This window comes from Hippocampus comes, unplaced genomic scaffold, assembly GCF_001891065.2.
Source record: "Hippocampus comes isolate QL1 unplaced genomic scaffold, H_comes_QL1_v1.1 scaffold132, whole genome shotgun sequence".
Taxonomy (NCBI): Eukaryota; Metazoa; Chordata; class Actinopteri; order Syngnathiformes; family Syngnathidae; genus Hippocampus; species Hippocampus comes.
In genome coordinates this window covers 2,494,325-2,512,920 of record NW_017805467.1, presented here as the reverse complement: position 1 = coordinate 2,512,920, position 18,596 = coordinate 2,494,325, and the positions used below count along the sequence as shown (strand labels likewise).

At 42.4% G+C, this 18,596-nt stretch overlaps 1 protein-coding gene across 4 annotated transcripts in view; it reads left to right on the top strand.

Annotated features, from left to right (window-relative positions):
- Nucleotides 1-18,045, top strand: part of kank3 (KN motif and ankyrin repeat domains 3) — a 49,629-nt gene extending 31,584 nt beyond the window's left edge. For all 4 annotated transcript variants that reach the window (XM_019875392.1, XM_019875390.1, XM_019875393.1 and 1 more), the window contains 11 exons: nt 4,603-4,675; nt 5,688-5,773; nt 6,534-8,288; nt 8,997-9,099; nt 9,253-9,495; nt 9,614-9,704; nt 10,040-10,259; nt 11,623-11,765; nt 13,578-13,778; nt 16,313-16,414; nt 17,834-18,045. In XM_019875392.1, coding sequence (XP_019730951.1) covers nt 5,737-5,773; nt 6,534-8,288; nt 8,997-9,099; nt 9,253-9,495; nt 9,614-9,704; nt 10,040-10,259; nt 11,623-11,765; nt 13,578-13,778; nt 16,313-16,414; nt 17,834-17,893 — 2,955 coding nt within the window. In that variant the 5' untranslated portion in view covers nt 4,603-4,675; nt 5,688-5,736 and the 3' untranslated portion in view covers nt 17,894-18,045. The remainder of the gene's footprint in view (nt 1-4,602; nt 4,676-5,687; nt 5,774-6,533; nt 8,289-8,996; nt 9,100-9,252; nt 9,496-9,613; nt 9,705-10,039; nt 10,260-11,622; nt 11,766-13,577; nt 13,779-16,312; nt 16,415-17,833) is intronic.
- Nucleotides 18,046-18,596: the final 551 nt, after the last annotated feature.

Here is an 18,596-nt window from a genome sequence, read left to right as displayed (position 1 = left end):
TCTTAACTCTGTGGTTAGGAATGATTTGTTTTGGATTGAATGTGATTTGTGTGCAGATTAGTGTATGAGCGGTTTCCGATGTAAAACGGCCAAGGGGTAAAAGCGGTTGCCTGTCTAGAAGGAGAACATCAGCTTTAAGTCCCTCCACCCCTTGCCAGGGTCGCTCTTTTGCCCTGACGTCTCTTTTTCGGGAAAACGGGGCGGCGTGGGGAAATGAAGTCATTGTTACAAAACATGATCCTGAGACCCAAAGCAGTACATTTCCGCTTCAGTGAAAATTTGGCCAACCCAATCTTCTCCGTTTGCCTGATTCCATCTCTGTCAGGACATGAGACTTTGCCGCTGATCACATGTTCCCACACTGCCTAAGAGGGGAAAAATATGAAACTGCATCAACTGTGGAAAAGAACTTTCTGTTGCTGTTGAATAAATATGCTTGCTATAAAGCTGTTTTTTTCCCCATCAGCTCTCGGTATTTCTTGTTACTAATGCAAGTTTGTAGTGTAAAGTGTGAAGACATTGGTAAAGGTTACTAAGCAAGCCATAACGGCAAGATCAAAAAAATTGGACCTTGATCTTGGGGTGCCCATTAAGTAGATTGAGTTTTGGTAGCGCATAGCATTAATTCAATCACTGCCAACCCTCCCAGTTTTATGCAAATGATATAGGTACCTGTCAAAGGTATTGAATGAGTTCAAAAAAATAAAAATAAAAGTACATTCCCACCTAGAATACGTTCCGAAATTTGGAAATTTTTCACTTAATTGAACTACAGGGGAGCCTGTTGCATGCCTCACTGTCTGTCAATCCATTTATCTATCGATACCAAATATACCAAAATATAGTATACTTAGAATTCTCTGTATGTATTTTTTAAATAACTAAATAATAAATCTGCCATGCGATTGGCTGGCACCCAGTTCAGGGTCTCCCCCGTCCGTCTACTGCCCAAAGGCAGCTGGGATAGGCTCCAGCACGCCCTGCGACCCTTGTGAGGGTGAAGCAGATCAGAAATGGATGGATGGATGGAAATAAATAAATTATTCCTAAACGTATGTTGGACTTGGTCATTTTATCATTTTTGTTATGTATTTTTATTTTAAGCAGCTTGCCTGCTTAAAAAGTGTGGCCACCACTGATCTTTATACATTTTGTGATAGAGCTTCAATGTGACAAATATTGATGTAAGACTCAAGGTCATATATTCCTGGTGTCATTTTTAACTTGAAAGAGAACCTATCTCAATAATAATAGGGATTACATTTCACAAGATTTCTCAGAATGCCAGTCAATACATTCCAATTCAATAGCAGTTATTTGTGTGCGATTGGCTTTGGCCCAAAGTTAGCTAAATTGAGTGTTCATGTTGACATATTGCATGCTGTTTGCAAGAGATGTAAAATTGGTGGAGACCGCCATATTTAAAAGAGGGTTTTGCGCTTGAAGTCGCACTGGTGCTTTTCACAGTGGGAAATATGAATGAGTGCCACAAGGGTAAATTTGATGTGATTGAATTTTAAATGCTAGTGGAAGTCAAATACATATATTATGAATTCCCCAAAATAAATCACGCTTGGGGTGAAGCAAGCAATAACGTAATAGCCATGTTTTGTTGGATTTAGCTCAACCTGAGTGCCTTCTGCATCACAAAATAGGATTTAAAACTTGGGCGCACCCGAATAGCTGGTCTGAATGATGCCAGTAGCAACCAGTTTTCACTGTGCAAAAATAACCCAGATGGAAGCAAATACAGAGATGAAAGGAGTTTTATTACAGGTCACTGCCTCCAAGTAGATCATTCAGATGCTTAAAAATTGCATTGCTGAATAGACATGTTGCAATCATTTTTGTTTTTAACATTTAAAAAAATGTTTACAAGAGCAAAATGTGTCTTTCAGTCCCCGTTGCCTCATATTTTGCCTGTGCCTCCTCGTCATGGTTATATGCACAGTGAGCCGGTAGCCCCTGCCTTTTAGAAACTGTATTTAAAGATGCAAAATAAGCCACGACAATTCATCCCTACTTGCATATTCTCCTCCCAGAGTGAACAAAAATAACTGTGGCAATATAGCGCATTTAGTAGATCAGCTTCTGCAGCAGATGAGCCATCAAGTTTGTAACAATTTTTGCAGATGCAACCTTTTTAATAAATCAAGCCTGGCCGTTTGTCAGCAGCGCCTGTGCTGGTCGTAGCCAAGTACTGCACTCTCATACTTTTGCCTCCATTGCTTCAAGAAACCATTACAACAATAAATTTCGCAGTCAACATAATTCCGCAACAAATAAATAACCGACTAATCAGTTATTATATCCATCCCTAATACATACCATGATAGATAATCTCCATAGATGAGCTAACTCAAAGTAGTGTTTCAAAAGACTCAAAGTGTTTTGTTTTATTTTTTTAATGCACATTTTTGTGTGTGTCTGCCTGTGTATTTAAACATTTTTGGGGGTTCTCACTGGCTTAATTTGAGCCGTCCCAAAAAAATGTACAATTGTGTGGGGTTTCAGCTGCTCACAGCTCAGGGTGTCGAGGGAAAGAATGCAGCTTCAACATGGACTCTGTAATTTGCTGCCTCTCATCAAATCAGACAGGAGTGTATGTGTGTGTGCCTGTTTGTGAAGAGTAACAACAGTCATGTGAGATGAGGAGGGTGAAGAGTGTGCAGCGGTGAGAAAAGACATTTCTTAAGTGCAATGATTGCCACTTAAGGAAGTCGATAACGTGAACCTGAATCAACAAGAAACGTTTAAAACAGAATTTTAAAAAAACATTTCTTTGACAGGAGTTTATTTACAATCTATTCCTGCTCTGACTGACTCACACTTTACCAAATTGTGGCACCAATAAACACCTGAATCTGACCGCGCTAGAACAGTTACTGACAGACAAATCAGTGGAAGTCGTCAAACATGATTTAAAAAAGCTCATTCATTCATTCATTCATTCATTTTCCGATCCGCTTTATCCTCACAAGGGTCGCGGGGGGTGCTGGAGCCTATCCCAGCTGTCTTCGGGCAGTTGGCGGGGGAAACCCTGAACTGGTTGCCAGCCAATCGCAGGGCACACAAGAGACGAACAACCATCCGCACTCATACCTAGGGACAATTTGGAGTGTTCAATCAGCCTGCCATGCATGTTTTTGGAATGTGGGAGGAAACCGGAGTACCTGGAGAAAACCCACGCAGGCCCAGGGAGAACATGCAAACTCCACACAGGGAGGCTGGAGCTGGAATTGAACCCGGTGCCTCTGCACTGTGAGGTCGACGCGCTAACCACGGGACTACCGGGCCACGCTTAAAAAAGCTCTGGATGTGAAATGATTGGTCCACTATGTGGGGAAAACAAGTAAACAAAGCAAAAGCACGAGTTAAAAAAGAAAAAGTAGCACAGTGAATTGCTTCTGTCTGCTTTGGACCAAACCACATTGCCTGAGGTCTCACCCTTGAAAACCGTCTGTGTGTCTGCGTGTGGGTCTTGTTCATTGTGCTCTGTACTGAGACAAGAACCAGACCACCACACTGAGTAGGAACAGTCAGTAGCTGATAAGACAATACTGTCCAGATACTGCCAGAATTTACGTGTTTTCTTTTTTTCCCCGTCCCCTGGGGACTATTTATAAATCAATCCACCGTCAATCATTGCCCATTGAGACATTTAGAGTGTGTTTAATGTTGTGGGCTTTGTGGTTTTTACTTTGGCAATAAACTGTCTGAGTTGACAAGTGTGTATGCGTGTTATCAGAAGTCAGTCAGATACAAGGACAGCTGGCGTGTTTCAACAGCAGGTTGTAGGAATGTGCCGAAGAGGCACACACTTGGAAGCACATCTGTGTGTGTTTGAAGCTAAATGAATGACTGTGTGGGAGATGTTCCTGAATGAGAAACTCCAAATGTAGTCATCAGTGGGGAATTTTGTCATTAAAATCTGTTATTCTACTTCCTCGTAAAGGTGCTTGCGAGTGCACAATAGTTTGTTGTAACGCATGCGTCTCTGTCTTTGAAGCATATCGCAAACAACTACAGTTCAGCTGGTCACAGCACATTTTGGAACACCAATCCTAAAATCGGGCTTGTGTTTCTACCATTGGATGACAATTAGGGCGGTAGGCCAAAGCCAAGATTCTATCATATCTCAATTTCTGACTCAGTTTGATTAAAAAAAAATATATTATCTAAAGTCATAAAATGAATTCAATATAAATAAATATGTATTAATATATGTATATGAGTTCTTTGGAAGGATTTAAGTCAAATAGTCTGGGTTTTATCGACTATGTGATTTCCATTTTCAGTGTCAACCAGGTCACCAAAAATGTTCCAGTACAATGGGACAATGGGAATATCAAAATGGTGAACTTCTACAGAGCTGAACAGAATTTATTGGTGACAACTTGGCATGAGTGTGGCCATTGGTAATATAGTGGTTCACATAGCAGAATTCTATGCAGCTATTGTGGGATAAGGGTCCCTCTTAATGGGCCAGCGAGTCCCCCTCGAAGAGTTTGTCTGTCAAGGTCTGTGAAGGACTGAGCATGTTATTACTCTCATTTACTCCATCTATTTTCATGTTTTTTTTGGCCTTTCCTTCTTTTGTAGGGCTGAGTTCAGCAGAGCTGAGGGAACCAGCCTGGGCTCCAGCTGCATGAATTTTGCATTTAGCCTGAGCGAGGTAAGTCATAAAGCATCAACCATAAATCTGCATTTGATATTCAACAGCCATGCTCAGCAGCGTCTATTCCACAAGTCTCAAACTCAAGGCCCGGGGGCCAGATGCGGCCCACCACGTCATTTTATGTGGCCCGCGAAAGCAAATCATGTGTGTCCACCTGCATGATCCTTGCTAAAATCGTTACCCCAATGTCAAATTGTCATGTGTACTAAATAACGTTGAGAATCTGTCATAATTTTTTTTACCCTGTTTACACCCACTCAAACAATAATTGAACAAACTGTGATAGTTGACTTGCCTGAAATCCAAAGTAGCAATGCATTAATTTGTTGTGTACACGTAATAATGCGATGAGATATTCAACATTTTTGTGGTTTCATTGTCATAACGACCCTCTGACAGAAGACGTAACACTAAAGTGGCCCGCGACAAAAATGAGTTTGACCCCCTCCACACACACACACACACACACACACACACACACACACACACACACACACACCTGGTCTATGCCATGCATCTCTAACTGCAGTGGAATACTATTGTGTCCGACTGCAGAAAGAACACGCAAGTAAAGAGGTCAGAAGTTTGACATCCTGTATGAGGTGATGTCGTCGTGTGGAAAAGCAATCAGCTAATATATGAGTTAACAAAGCATTCTATCTCTGCAATGGATTAGTTTCAATTCGGTTAGATAGCATGGGGAAAATCAACTTTGTGAAAACAGACTTCTTTGGACTTTGCTGAGCAGTTTGTTCTTATTTTACTGTACACCTTACCTGTATATTAAAATATGGATAGATCAGTTAACGACTGATTGTCATGATGACGTGTTGACCCTTCACACTGTAATATTTACAGTAAGTACCAGTAGGAAGAGAACGGGTTTCCCTTCGGGGCAGCAATTTTTCTTTATCAGTCACACTAAGTAGGGGAGTGCTTTGGACATGACATCAGTTTTATTTCCTGTCACCGATGACAAATGTAAATATGTGACTGCATGCTTTCCTAGCCAGGTGTCGTTTGAGGCTGTGCGTGCTGAAAGGCCCTCTACCTGAAAGATGACTCAGTCAGTGCAAGTTAACCCAAAGCTGCCTGGTAAGTTAATCAGTACAAAAATCTCTTCTAGGATGCAAACACGACCTGTTTAAGTTTAGAACAAATTATTCACCTAGAAATAGAAATAACCCATTCTCAGGTCAATGAACACATCAAGTACCATAACATTCTCAACCGCCATGCAATTGTGAACAGATCCTAATTGCTGTCAGTCACAAGCTTGAAAACATAATTGTGTATGACGGTATAGAGCAGGGGTGGGCAATCCCAGTCCTGGAGGGCCGCTATCCTGCATGTTTTCCATCTGTCCCTGTTGCAACACACCTAATTCAATTGTTCAGGCCTCGACAGAGCTTGCTGATGATCTGACCATTTGAATCAGGTGTGTTGGAGAAGGGACAGATGGAAAACATGCAGGGTAGCGGCCCTCCAGGACTGGGATTGCCCACCCCTGGTATAGAGAATTAATAACCCAAGTGAAAGAAGCAATTTTCATTAGAACTATTAATTTGATGGCTATTAACGAAATGATTTGATAAGAAGATGAAGCATACTTCCTGCAGAGGATAGCTGGAGAAACAAGTTGGCTCTGGGAGAACTTGAGAAGGGCACAATTAAAATTTAAAAATTGTACTAATTCACAGATCAGAATTGGTGAGAAGACATAGGTAGTAGTAGTAATAACTGGCGTGGTTTTGTTTTGGATCTCATTATGGTGTACCAATTTTTTTTTTTTTTTGTGTGAGAGAGTTTCAGCGTCTGCCATTTAGTTCAGCCACGTGTCCAATTTTCCTTCCAGATTTGGCCTCTCCCTTTCTCTACTCCAGTCAAGAGCAAGTTGACCAGCCGTCATCTTACTCCGTACAAACACCATATGGTTTCCAGCTTGATTTGGATTTCCTGAAATATGTGGAAGAGATAGAGAGTGGGCATAATCTTCGTAGGGCAGCTGTCACGTCTCGTCGGTCCGGACGGGGGCTCAAAACCTCTCAGAGATATGTTGGGGGGCGCGCCAGCGGCTGGACTTCCACAGAGTCCCTTTCCTCTCCTGCTAGTGAGGATGGCAGGGTGCCTCCCCTGCCGCCGCCAAGAAACCGCCTTGGCTCCGCCCCTTGCGAAGTGCTTTCTCTCTCCCCTGTGACTCTCCTCAGTGTTCCCCCACTGACTGCCGGTGCCAAAGTACCACCCCCTCCACCACAACGCAACCCTCGAGTTGAGCGAACTCTTCTTGAAACTAGCCGGCGGCTACAGCAGGAGCAAAGCCATCACGATGGTGGCCGATTCCAGCTCGCAGATCCTCCCAAGCAGCTGTCCGCCTCTGCGTCAACTCAGCCTCTGCAGAGCAGCTGGACTAAACCTAGTCCTCAAACCTCTGGACTCAACACTCCTGCCGCTGGCACGACAGTGCCCCCCAGCCAACTGCAGACAGTTCGAGAGCAGATGGCTACGGCCTTGAAACAACTGAAGGAGATGGAGGAACGAGTAAAGGGTGTTCCGGCTCTGGAAAAAGAGGTGGCTGAGCTTCGTGTCGAGAAAGACATGCTGTTGTTAGCACTTCAGGAGAAGAAAGCAACAAAGAAGCCACAGTTGGTCGACTCCTCTTCGCAGACCACAGAGTCCTCCAAATCCAGCCCAAATATCCAGAGTCGATTAAGTTGCCCAGCCTCACCTGGTCACAAAGGTCACAAATCTGAGGAATTGAAAAAGCTTGCTGAGAAGTTTGAGGGGAAAGATGGTTGTGCAGCACAACTTTCATCAAAAGTTGTACCGAAGGCTCCTGGGAAGCCATCTGTTGACAAGAAATCCGTGGCTGTGGGAGATGATCAGCCCATAGACTCAATTGTTTTCTATTACAGCCACAGTGTGAAAGACGCCGCTGTGGGAACTGAGCTCCATGTTCGTGAGAAGGGCACAGGAACTGAAAACCCTGTGCTTCATCAGCAAGGAACACAGGTCAGAGCAGAGACAGCGGAGGTTGGGGTTTGGGTTATGGAGTCACTACTTGGGCTGACGTCTGAGGCGCAACGTGAGCTGGACACCTTACAGGACACCATTAAATTCCAGCAGGAGTCCATTACGAGTCTTGAGAGCCAGCTGAGCTTGGCAGACAAAGATCTGAGAACTCTCCGAGCGCAGATTGAGGAGGTAGCGCTTAAAGTCACGTTTGAGAAGGGAGTGCTAGCTAAACCCATTGCTAAGGATGCCCAGATCGGGACGACATCCTCTACCCTAAAGGATGCTGCCGTTTTGTGCTGCCCAGCTGTGACGGATGTCTGTGTAGGTAACAGCTTTGCACCAGAGTTGATCGAGCAAAGTGCCCAAACTGATACTTTAACGACAGCAGAAGAACCAGTATCTGTTGTCACGGCCACCATTGGTTGCCAGTACGAAAACATGCTTGATGACAAGAGTGAAGACCAGAAAGTTACTGTGTTAAAGAAGAGACAGCTGACCATAAATGATTACAAGATCTTTCCAGAAGAGGCAGTGAGTGTGTCTGAGGAGCGAGAGGAAGGCCATGGGAACACGACGACACCCGACAATCTCAAATCAGGTACCTTAACATTGTTATAATGATCTTCTCTTTCAAGTCTCCAGTTCACTTTTGCTGGTCCAAATCAGTTTGAAATGTGTTCTGTTTCCCAAATAGTTCTGTTTATTTTCCAACGGTAAAAAAACTGTAATGAAACCAAAATGCGTCGCAACAAACCACGAGCGATTGTGATTGCGCCCTTCTCTTATTGCTCACAAAACTGTAAACAGGAAGTTTGGGTGTATTGACTAGTAATTGAAATAGCTCGACTAAAAACCGCATGCAGTGAAGTCACGCTTTGTTGACAACTTCAATTTGTTTTATACATGCTCTACAATACTCCAGTAAATAACCAAGAGCACTTGAAGGGGACCCCCGGAGCAAATGATCCTCCTTCACGCAGTGAAAAGACATCCTGCTACCAGGCGATATACGACTACACATGCTAAACCAAATATACCAAAAAACATCCATAATTTCACTTTTCACATTTCAAATTTGTTGTCAAACTAAACTACACCTCCACCCCAACCTGAACTCTGACCCTGATCAAATGAACCACCTACATTTTGAGTCAAGTGTAGCAAAGTGTGTGAAAGCACCCGTCGTTGCAAATTTAAACCGGCCTGAGATACAGTAGCGATTCCTTGAAAGAACGCACTTGTCTTAATGCGTTGAATTGTTATAACTCTTATGATATCTGATGCTTTCATATTTCATCCGTAATAGAAACAGGCATGCTGAAATCAATCATGAAGAGGAAAGATGGCGCAGTTGAAAATCGCACGACAGGCAAGAAGAGCTTGCAGTTTGTTGGCATTTTAAATGGAGGGTGGGTGCTCCAGTTCATGAATTGTTTAAAATCTGTTTACAAAATCTCATCCTCTTGCATAACCCATGAAAATATTTGCAGCATTGCTTAAAATTAAGAAAAAGCCAGGCCAAGCGCAAATTTGAGAGGTTTCATTGTATTTATGTTAATTAGGTATGAATCGACATCCAGTGAAGAAGAGGAAGATGAGGAGGAGGAAGAGGAGGAGGAGGAGGAAGAGGGAAGCTCCTCTGAAGGAAGTGGAGAGGGGGACTGCTTGGATAGCACGGAGGAGGATGAAGTGGATCTGCAGGAAGAAACGTCGGAGGAGGAAAGAAACGTCAACCTGGATGAGAGCGACACTGATGAGGAAATTCTGAGAGCGTCAAAGGGCTCATCTGATGGCGTCAAAGAGAAGTGTGTACTTCACTGTCGCCTCCATTTTGATTCATGCATCGTTCACAACAAATTTGTGAAAACAACAGAATACTGTGTGTTTTCACGAGGTATTTAACTACTGTTTTGTTGGTAACAGGTTTGAACTGAGCTCCAAAATGCGTGAAGCTTGCCTCATTCTCAAGAATCACCTCAACGATGACATCCAAACACTGAAGAGTAAGGAAGTGGTGCGTCCCTGCATGCTTCTTTGAACCATTTCAGTTTCTTTCTGTAATTAGTAACGGCGGTTGACGGAGGCAGCGTGACAGCGTTTTGGAGACAGTTTGCAGTGATAGCAATTCAGACTTATTTTCTTACATTCAGAAATGGGAAATGAACTGAGCCTGATGCTAACAATGAGGAATTCTCTCAACACTCTGTGGATTGTTTGGTCACTCTGAACCCCCCCCCCCTCCACACACACACACACACACACACACACACACACACACACACACAAACAATCAATCCAAGCGATCAAATAGCATTCCAATGGAAGTTGTGTTGCTAAATGTACTTGCAGCTCGCCAGCACTCACATGGTCCAGCTCGAGTGGTTCCGTGTTTCCAGCGCCAAAATGGCTCAGCCTTCGCGGGTACGCGACTACCTGATGGCGTTCTCCGAGGTGTCCGCGCTGCTGCTTGAGCATGTGGTCAACATGACCGATGGCAACGGCAACACCGCTCTGCACTATAGTGTCTCACACTCCAACTTTGGGGTCGTGGACCTGCTGCTGGACACAGGTCAGTGCTCATAGCTCTCCTTAGCGACCCTCCTGTTCTTCTACAGGCTAAAGCTCATTGATATTCCAAGCAAATATTGTACAGTATGCTCGACACTCACCAGACACTTTGTTAGGCGCTCAAGCAGTCTAATGAAATGCAATACAAGAGCTGTATCAAAAATTCTGCTTGAAAAGATAACTGGAATAGCACTCAGATCATATGGAGCAGTGATTTATACATGTATACACAATACAGTAGTGTAGTGGTCCCGCGTTCACTGTAACGTACGCAGTTTTAACATGAACATTGCGTTTAAACATAGGAAAGCAAAACGACTGTACTGAAACAATGATTCAATGTAAGCCGATTGCACAAGCAAAATAAAAATTGCAACTACAGTTCTAAAATATTAAATGAATCTGTACTGGACTGAAAAGTGGTTCCAGATGAACTGTACTGAGCCGTTCTGGTTTCAAACACATTTTAAGCCACTGTACAAATATGAACAGTTTCACCATTTAAATTGCCTACCAGTAGAGGGAGAACACGTCATCTACACTCTTGACCTTTATTGAGCCTACGCACTCGTTTTACACACACCAAAAAAATCTCCCGGCACATTACCAAACAAAAATGTTCTGAAATAACAATCATCATGTCTTGAAGAGTTTACTCCAAAAATGAACTTACTTAGGATGAAATATGAGATCTTCATTATTTCAATACTTATACGTTTTGTGGCATTTTCTTTGGTGGTGGAAATGAGTGCTTTGGTTCAGTAAAGTGCCAGTAAACATGGATCTAGACTTCCGGCATGTCCTGCACTGCAGCTCCATCTAGTGCAAGGGTGGGCAAATTTTTGTACTCAAGAGCCACACTTCATCTTTAAAAGGTCATTTGTTGATTAAGTATTTTAAAGAAAATGTTAAAATATGTAGGTTAACAATAAATGTAATTTTAAAAAAAATCACATTTAGTGGGTGAGGTGGAGGAAACTGCTAACTGAGTGTAACAAATATTACACGAATGTTGGTAATGTCATGACTTGGTGGGTCATACAAAAGAATAAAGTAGGGAATGGCACACTGGCTGGACTTGGCCCACACTTTGTCTTGTGCATCTGGTCCACTGCACCACTTGGCCCCAATGCAAGCAAGAAGCAACATTTTCCCTCTTTGAAGCATTGCAGTTGTACATTGCTGCAAACGGCTACTAGGATAATAAACATATATTATTGTTCAGCTAATAGCCGTCTGACAGTGTCAACACCCGAGTATTTCATTTGTACTGGCCGGGTTTTTACATTGAATCTGATGACTGGAGATAAGCTTGTTTGCCTTTGTTGTCTCAAAGGCTTCAATGAGACATCTGCTTATTACAGGCATGTGCTGCGTGGACAAGCAGAACAAGGCGGGCTACACGGCCATCATGTTGGCTGCTTTGTCCACGGTGAAGGAGGACGATGACATGTCTGTGGTCAAGAAGCTCTTCAGCAAGGGCAACGTCAACGCCAAAGCCAGCCAGGCATGTCACCAGCGACTTTAGTAGCTATCACACTTGATCTTTGCCTTGTACCAAACAACACCAACATGGTTCCTAGAGATGATGTGGGACCGTGTGAAATGTGAGATCATGAATAGCGTTATTGGCGCTCATCAAGAGCCATGTACAAAGCAGTCTAGTTCAAGTTTCCAAGAATCGATAATTATGAGGACGTGGGAAGTCGTAAGCTACGTGATAAAAGTCAATACAAGACACTGCAAAGGTCACACTAATGATGAAGGAGTTGCATCATATTTTGTTGGTATGATTTAACATTATGTAATGGATTTTGAATAGTTGTGTTGGTACCATAAAAACGCAGCACTCCCGCATTCGGTATAATGTGGCGTGTAAACTTCCGGTCAGCATGTAAAACGCATTGTGATAACATGAAACTTCTTAATATAGCCAAACCTCGGTTTTCGTCCATAATCCGTTCCAGAAGGCTGTTCGAAAACCGAATTGTTCGAAAACCGAAACCACGCTCTTTTTTTAAAGAAAAAAAAAGTTTATTGAAACACGTCTGCTCACAATGGAAAGCAACACGAGGAAACGTCACTTCCTCATCTACCTGAGGAAGCGTCATTTCCTCGTGTAAGGAAGGCGAGAGGAGTCAAGTGGTGCATTCAAGTGCGCTCAGTTTGTTCGAGAACCGAAATTTGTTCATCATCCGAGGCATAAAAAACTCGAAATTTTTGGTCGAAAACCAAATTGGTCGAGAACCGAGACATTCGAAAACCGAGGTTTGACTGTACTTCAAACTGAGTTGACGCTGAACGTTGCGCACGTCGCATTGATGACTTTGAAATGTATAAGCTTTTGATACTGTTTCTACCTCAAAGTTTTTGCACCAAACTATTGTATTCTGTATGAATATAGCTCTGAGACAACCCCAGGTTATCACACATTTAAGGGCAGAGGTTATTTTTCAGTCAGATGACATCCCCGTGGCATTTACCATATGAAAATGCTAAACAGTGGAAAGCAAAAGGTCCATTGGTTCCACTGTAGATTCAAAGTGGTCAAGCTAATGCGTAGCCTCGTGTCACATATAAAGTGTTTGTGGTCTTCTCTGTTCGGATGATTTCATCAGGTTGTGAACTGCATGCAACAGACACACGCTCAGAATAGGAAGTCATGAGACTGGCTTCACAGCCTGGACTTGAAATCCGATTATTGATGCTTGTTGTTGCTCTGAGGAGCACAAAGCATCGCATGCAGTGAAACTTTATGCTGACGGGCTATTTATACGTTGCTTCTAATTAGTCACACAAAGTTTTCCATTTGAGAGCAATTGCCATTTAAGAGCGGAATCGACCACTTCAGACGACTTTGGGCTTTTTATAACAATGCGTGCTCTTTTATGATATTTATAACACTTTTATAGCACTTCTCTCCATGCTAAATCATTAATTGGAGACAGAAGAAGCACGAAGAAGAGAAGAGAGGCGTGCTTGTTTTTGGAAGGTCAGTTTTTTGGTTCGCTACTAGCAGAACAAATTGCCTCTTCCTAAATCACTGAAGATAAACAGAAATTAAACATCGCTGCGAGCATAACTAATATTATCTATTTTGATTTGGGTTTTGATTTCACCCATTCCCGTCATTTGACACAGTGGTAATCGACGACTATATAAACAAAGATGCGTTGTTTTATGTGGTGGGGTTTGAGACCTAGCTTGACTTGACTGCTATGCGCAGGTCAAATGTCAACCCAGTGATAGCCGCTTTACGCTATTTTGGAAAGTCCCCATACGATTGTCAAATACTGTAAGTTTCTTACTACCTGTGCAGGCAGGTCAGACGGCGCTGATGCTAGCTGTGAGTCATGGCCGTCAGGAGATGGTGGAGGCGCTTCTGGAGTGTGGCGGTGATGTCAACGTGCAGGACGACGAGGGGTCCACGGCGCTGATGTGTGCCAGCGAACACGGCCGAGCTGAGATTGTCAAACTCCTTCTGGAGCAGCCTGGTTGTGACATCTCCATCGTTGATAATGTGAGAATATGTTCTTCAGTCACACACAACCAAAGCCACATAACTGGACTTCACTCAATGATTGGACTATCGTGGAAAATTATTTCAGTACTATTATTCAATTCATAGTGGGGGGGAATTGAAACACATTATTGACTGTAGGCAGTGATAAATATTTCTCATTTTATTTTTCTAGAACTTTGATGACTGCCACTTAGAGCAAACAAAAACTCAAAATTCACAATCTCAAGAAATTAGAATGGAAGATATCAGGACTGCTGGAAGGTCCGTCAATCCATCACTGACAGACTCCCGCTTTACCGGTGAACTGATGACTGATGGAAACTGTGAAACACTGACGGACTAAGCACCCGATGGAAAAGTTTTTTCGTCCGTCACCCAAAAAGTCATTAAAAGTCATTATGGCCAGCACGTCAGTACCTACGGAATGTCCATCAGTCCATTAGTGACGGACTCCCATTTCGATGACAACTGATTGTCTCGTCTCGCATGTGTTTGATTTTCGTAAGTCAGAATTTCAAATTAATTGATACAAGTTAAATTAAGCCAAGGTAAAAAAAAAAGTAAATGCGCCAGTCAATTTTCAACTCAAATGTAATTGTTCAGAGTTTATTTTGTAATATCAAAGCAAGCTATTTATTGAACTGCTATCCGAGATGAGTCGCAAATGAGTAGTGTTCCATGTCAAAATAAGAGCCCAATTCTTATTTTTTTCACATGTACTTGCAGTATAACCAATATTTTACAATTACCCAATGATTACTCTGGTCTGCATTAAAAAATATACAAGAATTACATGAATATAGATCTTTTTTTTTGCACTGTAGACAGTGTTAATGTGCATTGATTTCATCCCCAAAATGATTTTCTTGCTCTTTTTTTAAAAAAACATGTTACATTATACAGTACATATATTAAAAAAATGGGAGCATATAGAGAAAAACTAATGAGATGTTTGTCTTCTACATCTGAAACTGTCCTAGAAAATGCTGAGGGCTACTTAGTCTACACTACGCATTTTTTTAATGCGGACCTGTGTTATTGTTCCATATTTAATAAATGTTCTTATATATTTCCTTATTGCGGTGCAGTATACATAAATCATTTACAACAAAGACAAACATATTGTGTTTGTGACAAATGCCTGCTTGTTCTGAGCATGCCGTCTGCCTGATCTGAGCTCAAGCCGCGTGACCGCGTTTACATCTGTGATTCAGCTTCATCTGTTCTCAGGAAACATCTTGTCGGCGTTTGTTTACTTGCCTCCAGCTTTTTTTTGGGTTTTGGTATTGGTTTAGGCTTTTCTTTCCATCCCAGCAAGATAGAACAAGAATCTGATCATTTTTGTCTGTTTTAGCCCAAACCCAAATTGTGCTGTTGACGAGGTACACGGACACAAAATGCCCCCCCACCCCCACTTCAAACGAATGCACATGGTGTCATTTGTGTGCATTCGTTGGCGATTGATGACAATTTAAGATTTACCAACCCTTTCAACCAACCAATCAAGCCATAACCACTTTTATTTTATTTATTTTATTTGTTTTAAATCGTATGAGTCAGGATGCTTGGGGGAAAAATGTCCAGACAAGCCGACACTTCCGAACTGACGTTGAGCCAGAATGAGTTGGCCACTGCTGGATTGTGCACAGCTGGACTGAATGTCGGGGGGGAACTCCAAGCCCACACATCATCACAAACCAGGATTGAAAAGCAATTCTACCCTTTTGAGTAGCTGGGTATCAGTCGAGGCCGTGGTTGTATAATGGTTCGTACCCCACGTTGTGGCCGAAGCAATCCTGGTTCGAATCCTGGTCACTGCAAGTCCAAAGCCCATATTTGACTTCTGGTGGTCCATCCAGTGGTTAGCTCGTCGACCTCAGAGTGCAGAGGTCGTGGGTTCGATCATGTCTGGGCTTCCTGTGTGGAGTTTGCATGTTCTCCCCGGGCCTGCATGTGCTTTCTCCGGGTACTCCGGTTTCCTCCCATATTCCAAAAAACATGCATGGCAGGCTAATTGAACACTCACAATTGTCCCTAGGTGTGAGTGTGAGTGCGGATGGTTTGTCTCTGTGTGCCCTGCGATTGGCTGGCAACCTGTTCAGGGTGTCCCCCGCCTACTGCCCGAACATGTCTGGGATAGGCTCCAGCACCCCCTGCGACCCTTGTGAGGATAAAGCGGATCAGAAAATGGATGGATGGATGGATGGGTATCAGTCAAATTTATGTTATCTGTTGAAATGTTATATCAGGGGTAGGGAACTCCGGTTCCTCAAGAGCCATGTCCTGCTTGTTTTTGATTTCTCTCCACTTCAACACACCTGATTCAAACAATCAGCTCACCAGCTAGCTCTGTAGAAGCCTGAAACATTCATCATCAATTGAACCAACTAAAAATGGTTGCAGAGAGTGCGCAGTTTAGTGGTCACTGTTCATTGTCTCCGCCCTACTCAGGATCGCAGCACAGCTGGAGTCTATTCCAGCTTTTGCTAATCTTTTTTCTTTTTTTTTTTTCTCCTCCCATTGGACTGCAGGATGGCAGCAACGCTCTCTCCATCGCTGTGGAAGCGTCTCACAACGACACTGCTGTGCTGCTCTACGCCCATATGAACTATGCAAAAACTCAGTCTTCTGTGGTAAGCGCTCCACCTTATTTCTACAATTTGTCCACATACAAACAAAGATGAAACGGCAAGAAACATCAGGCTACCGTTAGATTTCAGGTTTTAGCACTAATGAACATTATTAATACCTACAGTACTTTTCAGGGTCTAATTACAACACACTTAAACTCTTGTGCAGTGGTTTGCTGCCCCCTAATGGAATAGTGCTGCTCTTACATAGCCTTTTCTTTCAGTGGTACGGTACCTATTCTGCTCAACAGTAGTGATTCCCATCCAGGGTGCCTTGCCATGAGAGGTCATCAGGGGTTCCATGGCAAAGTTTCTAATTTCACTCAATTTCTCCAAAAACGAATGACATGAATTAAAAATATATCTCTGCTCACCTATCTATCTATGACAGTGACATGAAAGTGACAGGAAGAACAATCAAAAGTTCTTCCATGAGATGCCAGAAGCAGCAATAAACTGTGTATCTGCCTGTTGCCATTCATGCAACAGAATCAATCATGCCTTCCTCTCCGTAAGTCAGTTTAGTCCCAGTAAATTGAGATGAGATCATCATTTCAGTATTCATACCTTTTGTGACATTTTTGGGGGATGGTGTAATGTAAGATCTTTGTCATGAAAAGAATTCTGCAGGACTGTGAAATTTCCACGGCTTAGCGGAATTCTGCGGATTCTGTTTTGAAAAATATTTTTCACAAAACCTCTATTTTTACATTAAAAATTATTGGTGAGTACGGGTCTACTTGGCTTTAATAGCGACCATGCCTCCCGCAACCCGAAAAAATAAAAATCAATACCACAGTAGCAGGCCTGCTCGGCCCGAAGGTCAGTCCAGCCCAAGTTGAACTCAAACTCGCAGGAATTTAACAGACACACAGGATCTTCAATACCTCTGAGTCTGGTTTTTTTTGGTTTGTTTTTATGTAAATAATTTTAATTTTCAGGATGATGAATGATTATTGTCTAATTGTTCAGTAATTTTTTTTATATAACTTGTTGTATGAGCTGAGTGGCAAAGTTCAAAAAAGGTGTTTGATCCATGATTGGACCAATACATTTCCTCAGTCAGTATTTATCGTAAGATATTTAATATGTCTTCATCACACTTTTCATCATCCAATGTACATTATTTGTAGTCAATGAATAATCATTTTTCGACCAATTTCTGTTTGTGAAATTGGATTATTTCCCATGGCTCACTGTATACAAAAATGCAAACACAAATTGTGTATCGATTCTCATTAGATTGTTTTTCAGTACATTTGTGAGTGAAATGAGATCATCATTGTTTCCGTGTATAGTACAACACTTTTTTGTGTCAATTTTGTGAGGAGGAATGCCCTCAGGTTTTTTTTTTTGTCATGTAAAATCCATGCCTTGGCACAATAAAGTTTTGGAAATCCTGCTTTGCATTTTGGGTTTCAGGGAAGCCCAAAGTCTCCGAGGAGCCCGACCAGCTGCCACAAGTCCTGGTCCGCAGAGTGACTTGGCAGCAGTGGAAAAGCAACGCAAACTGGATCCGGGCTGTGAATGGCTCCACTGGAAGTCTCAATGTATTTATATATTGTAATACGCCCTCTGTTTAAAGTATTGTTCATATGAGAATATTCGTTTTCCATAAAGATGAATGAAAGTTATATCGTCCTTGACTAATGAACTTTTTGCATGTCAGTTACAGGAGTTGGTTTTATTTGCACTCCACTAACATTTTCTCCTCGATGGGCAACACGCACCGCAGCATAACACTGCCGATTTCAAGTTGAAGACTGAACTGAAAAACTCAACTCACCGCAGTTTCTTGAGACAATTCACACCAATGCTGCAAAATTAGCTGCCGCCGAGCAGATATGCCAAAGAACACATCACAGTACATCATAGATGTATGATACCTGATGAACGTACTGTATAGCTTTGTGATAAATGTTCATCTCTAGCATGGCCAAAAAAAAAAAAAAAAAAAAACCACACAGACATACAATCAGGAGAAGAATTTCGACCACCTTGTTTTCTTCAATTTCTCGGTCATCTAACACCTAGTAGCACTCAAGATGTATCATGTGACCAACAGACAGAAAAAAAAACATGAAGTGTTTGTGTCAGTACAATGCCATAGCAATTGATGTACATTTCCGAATGTGTTTCATTTGTTCCGTGACGTCCAACGTGTTTCTCGGTTCAGTCCAGCGAT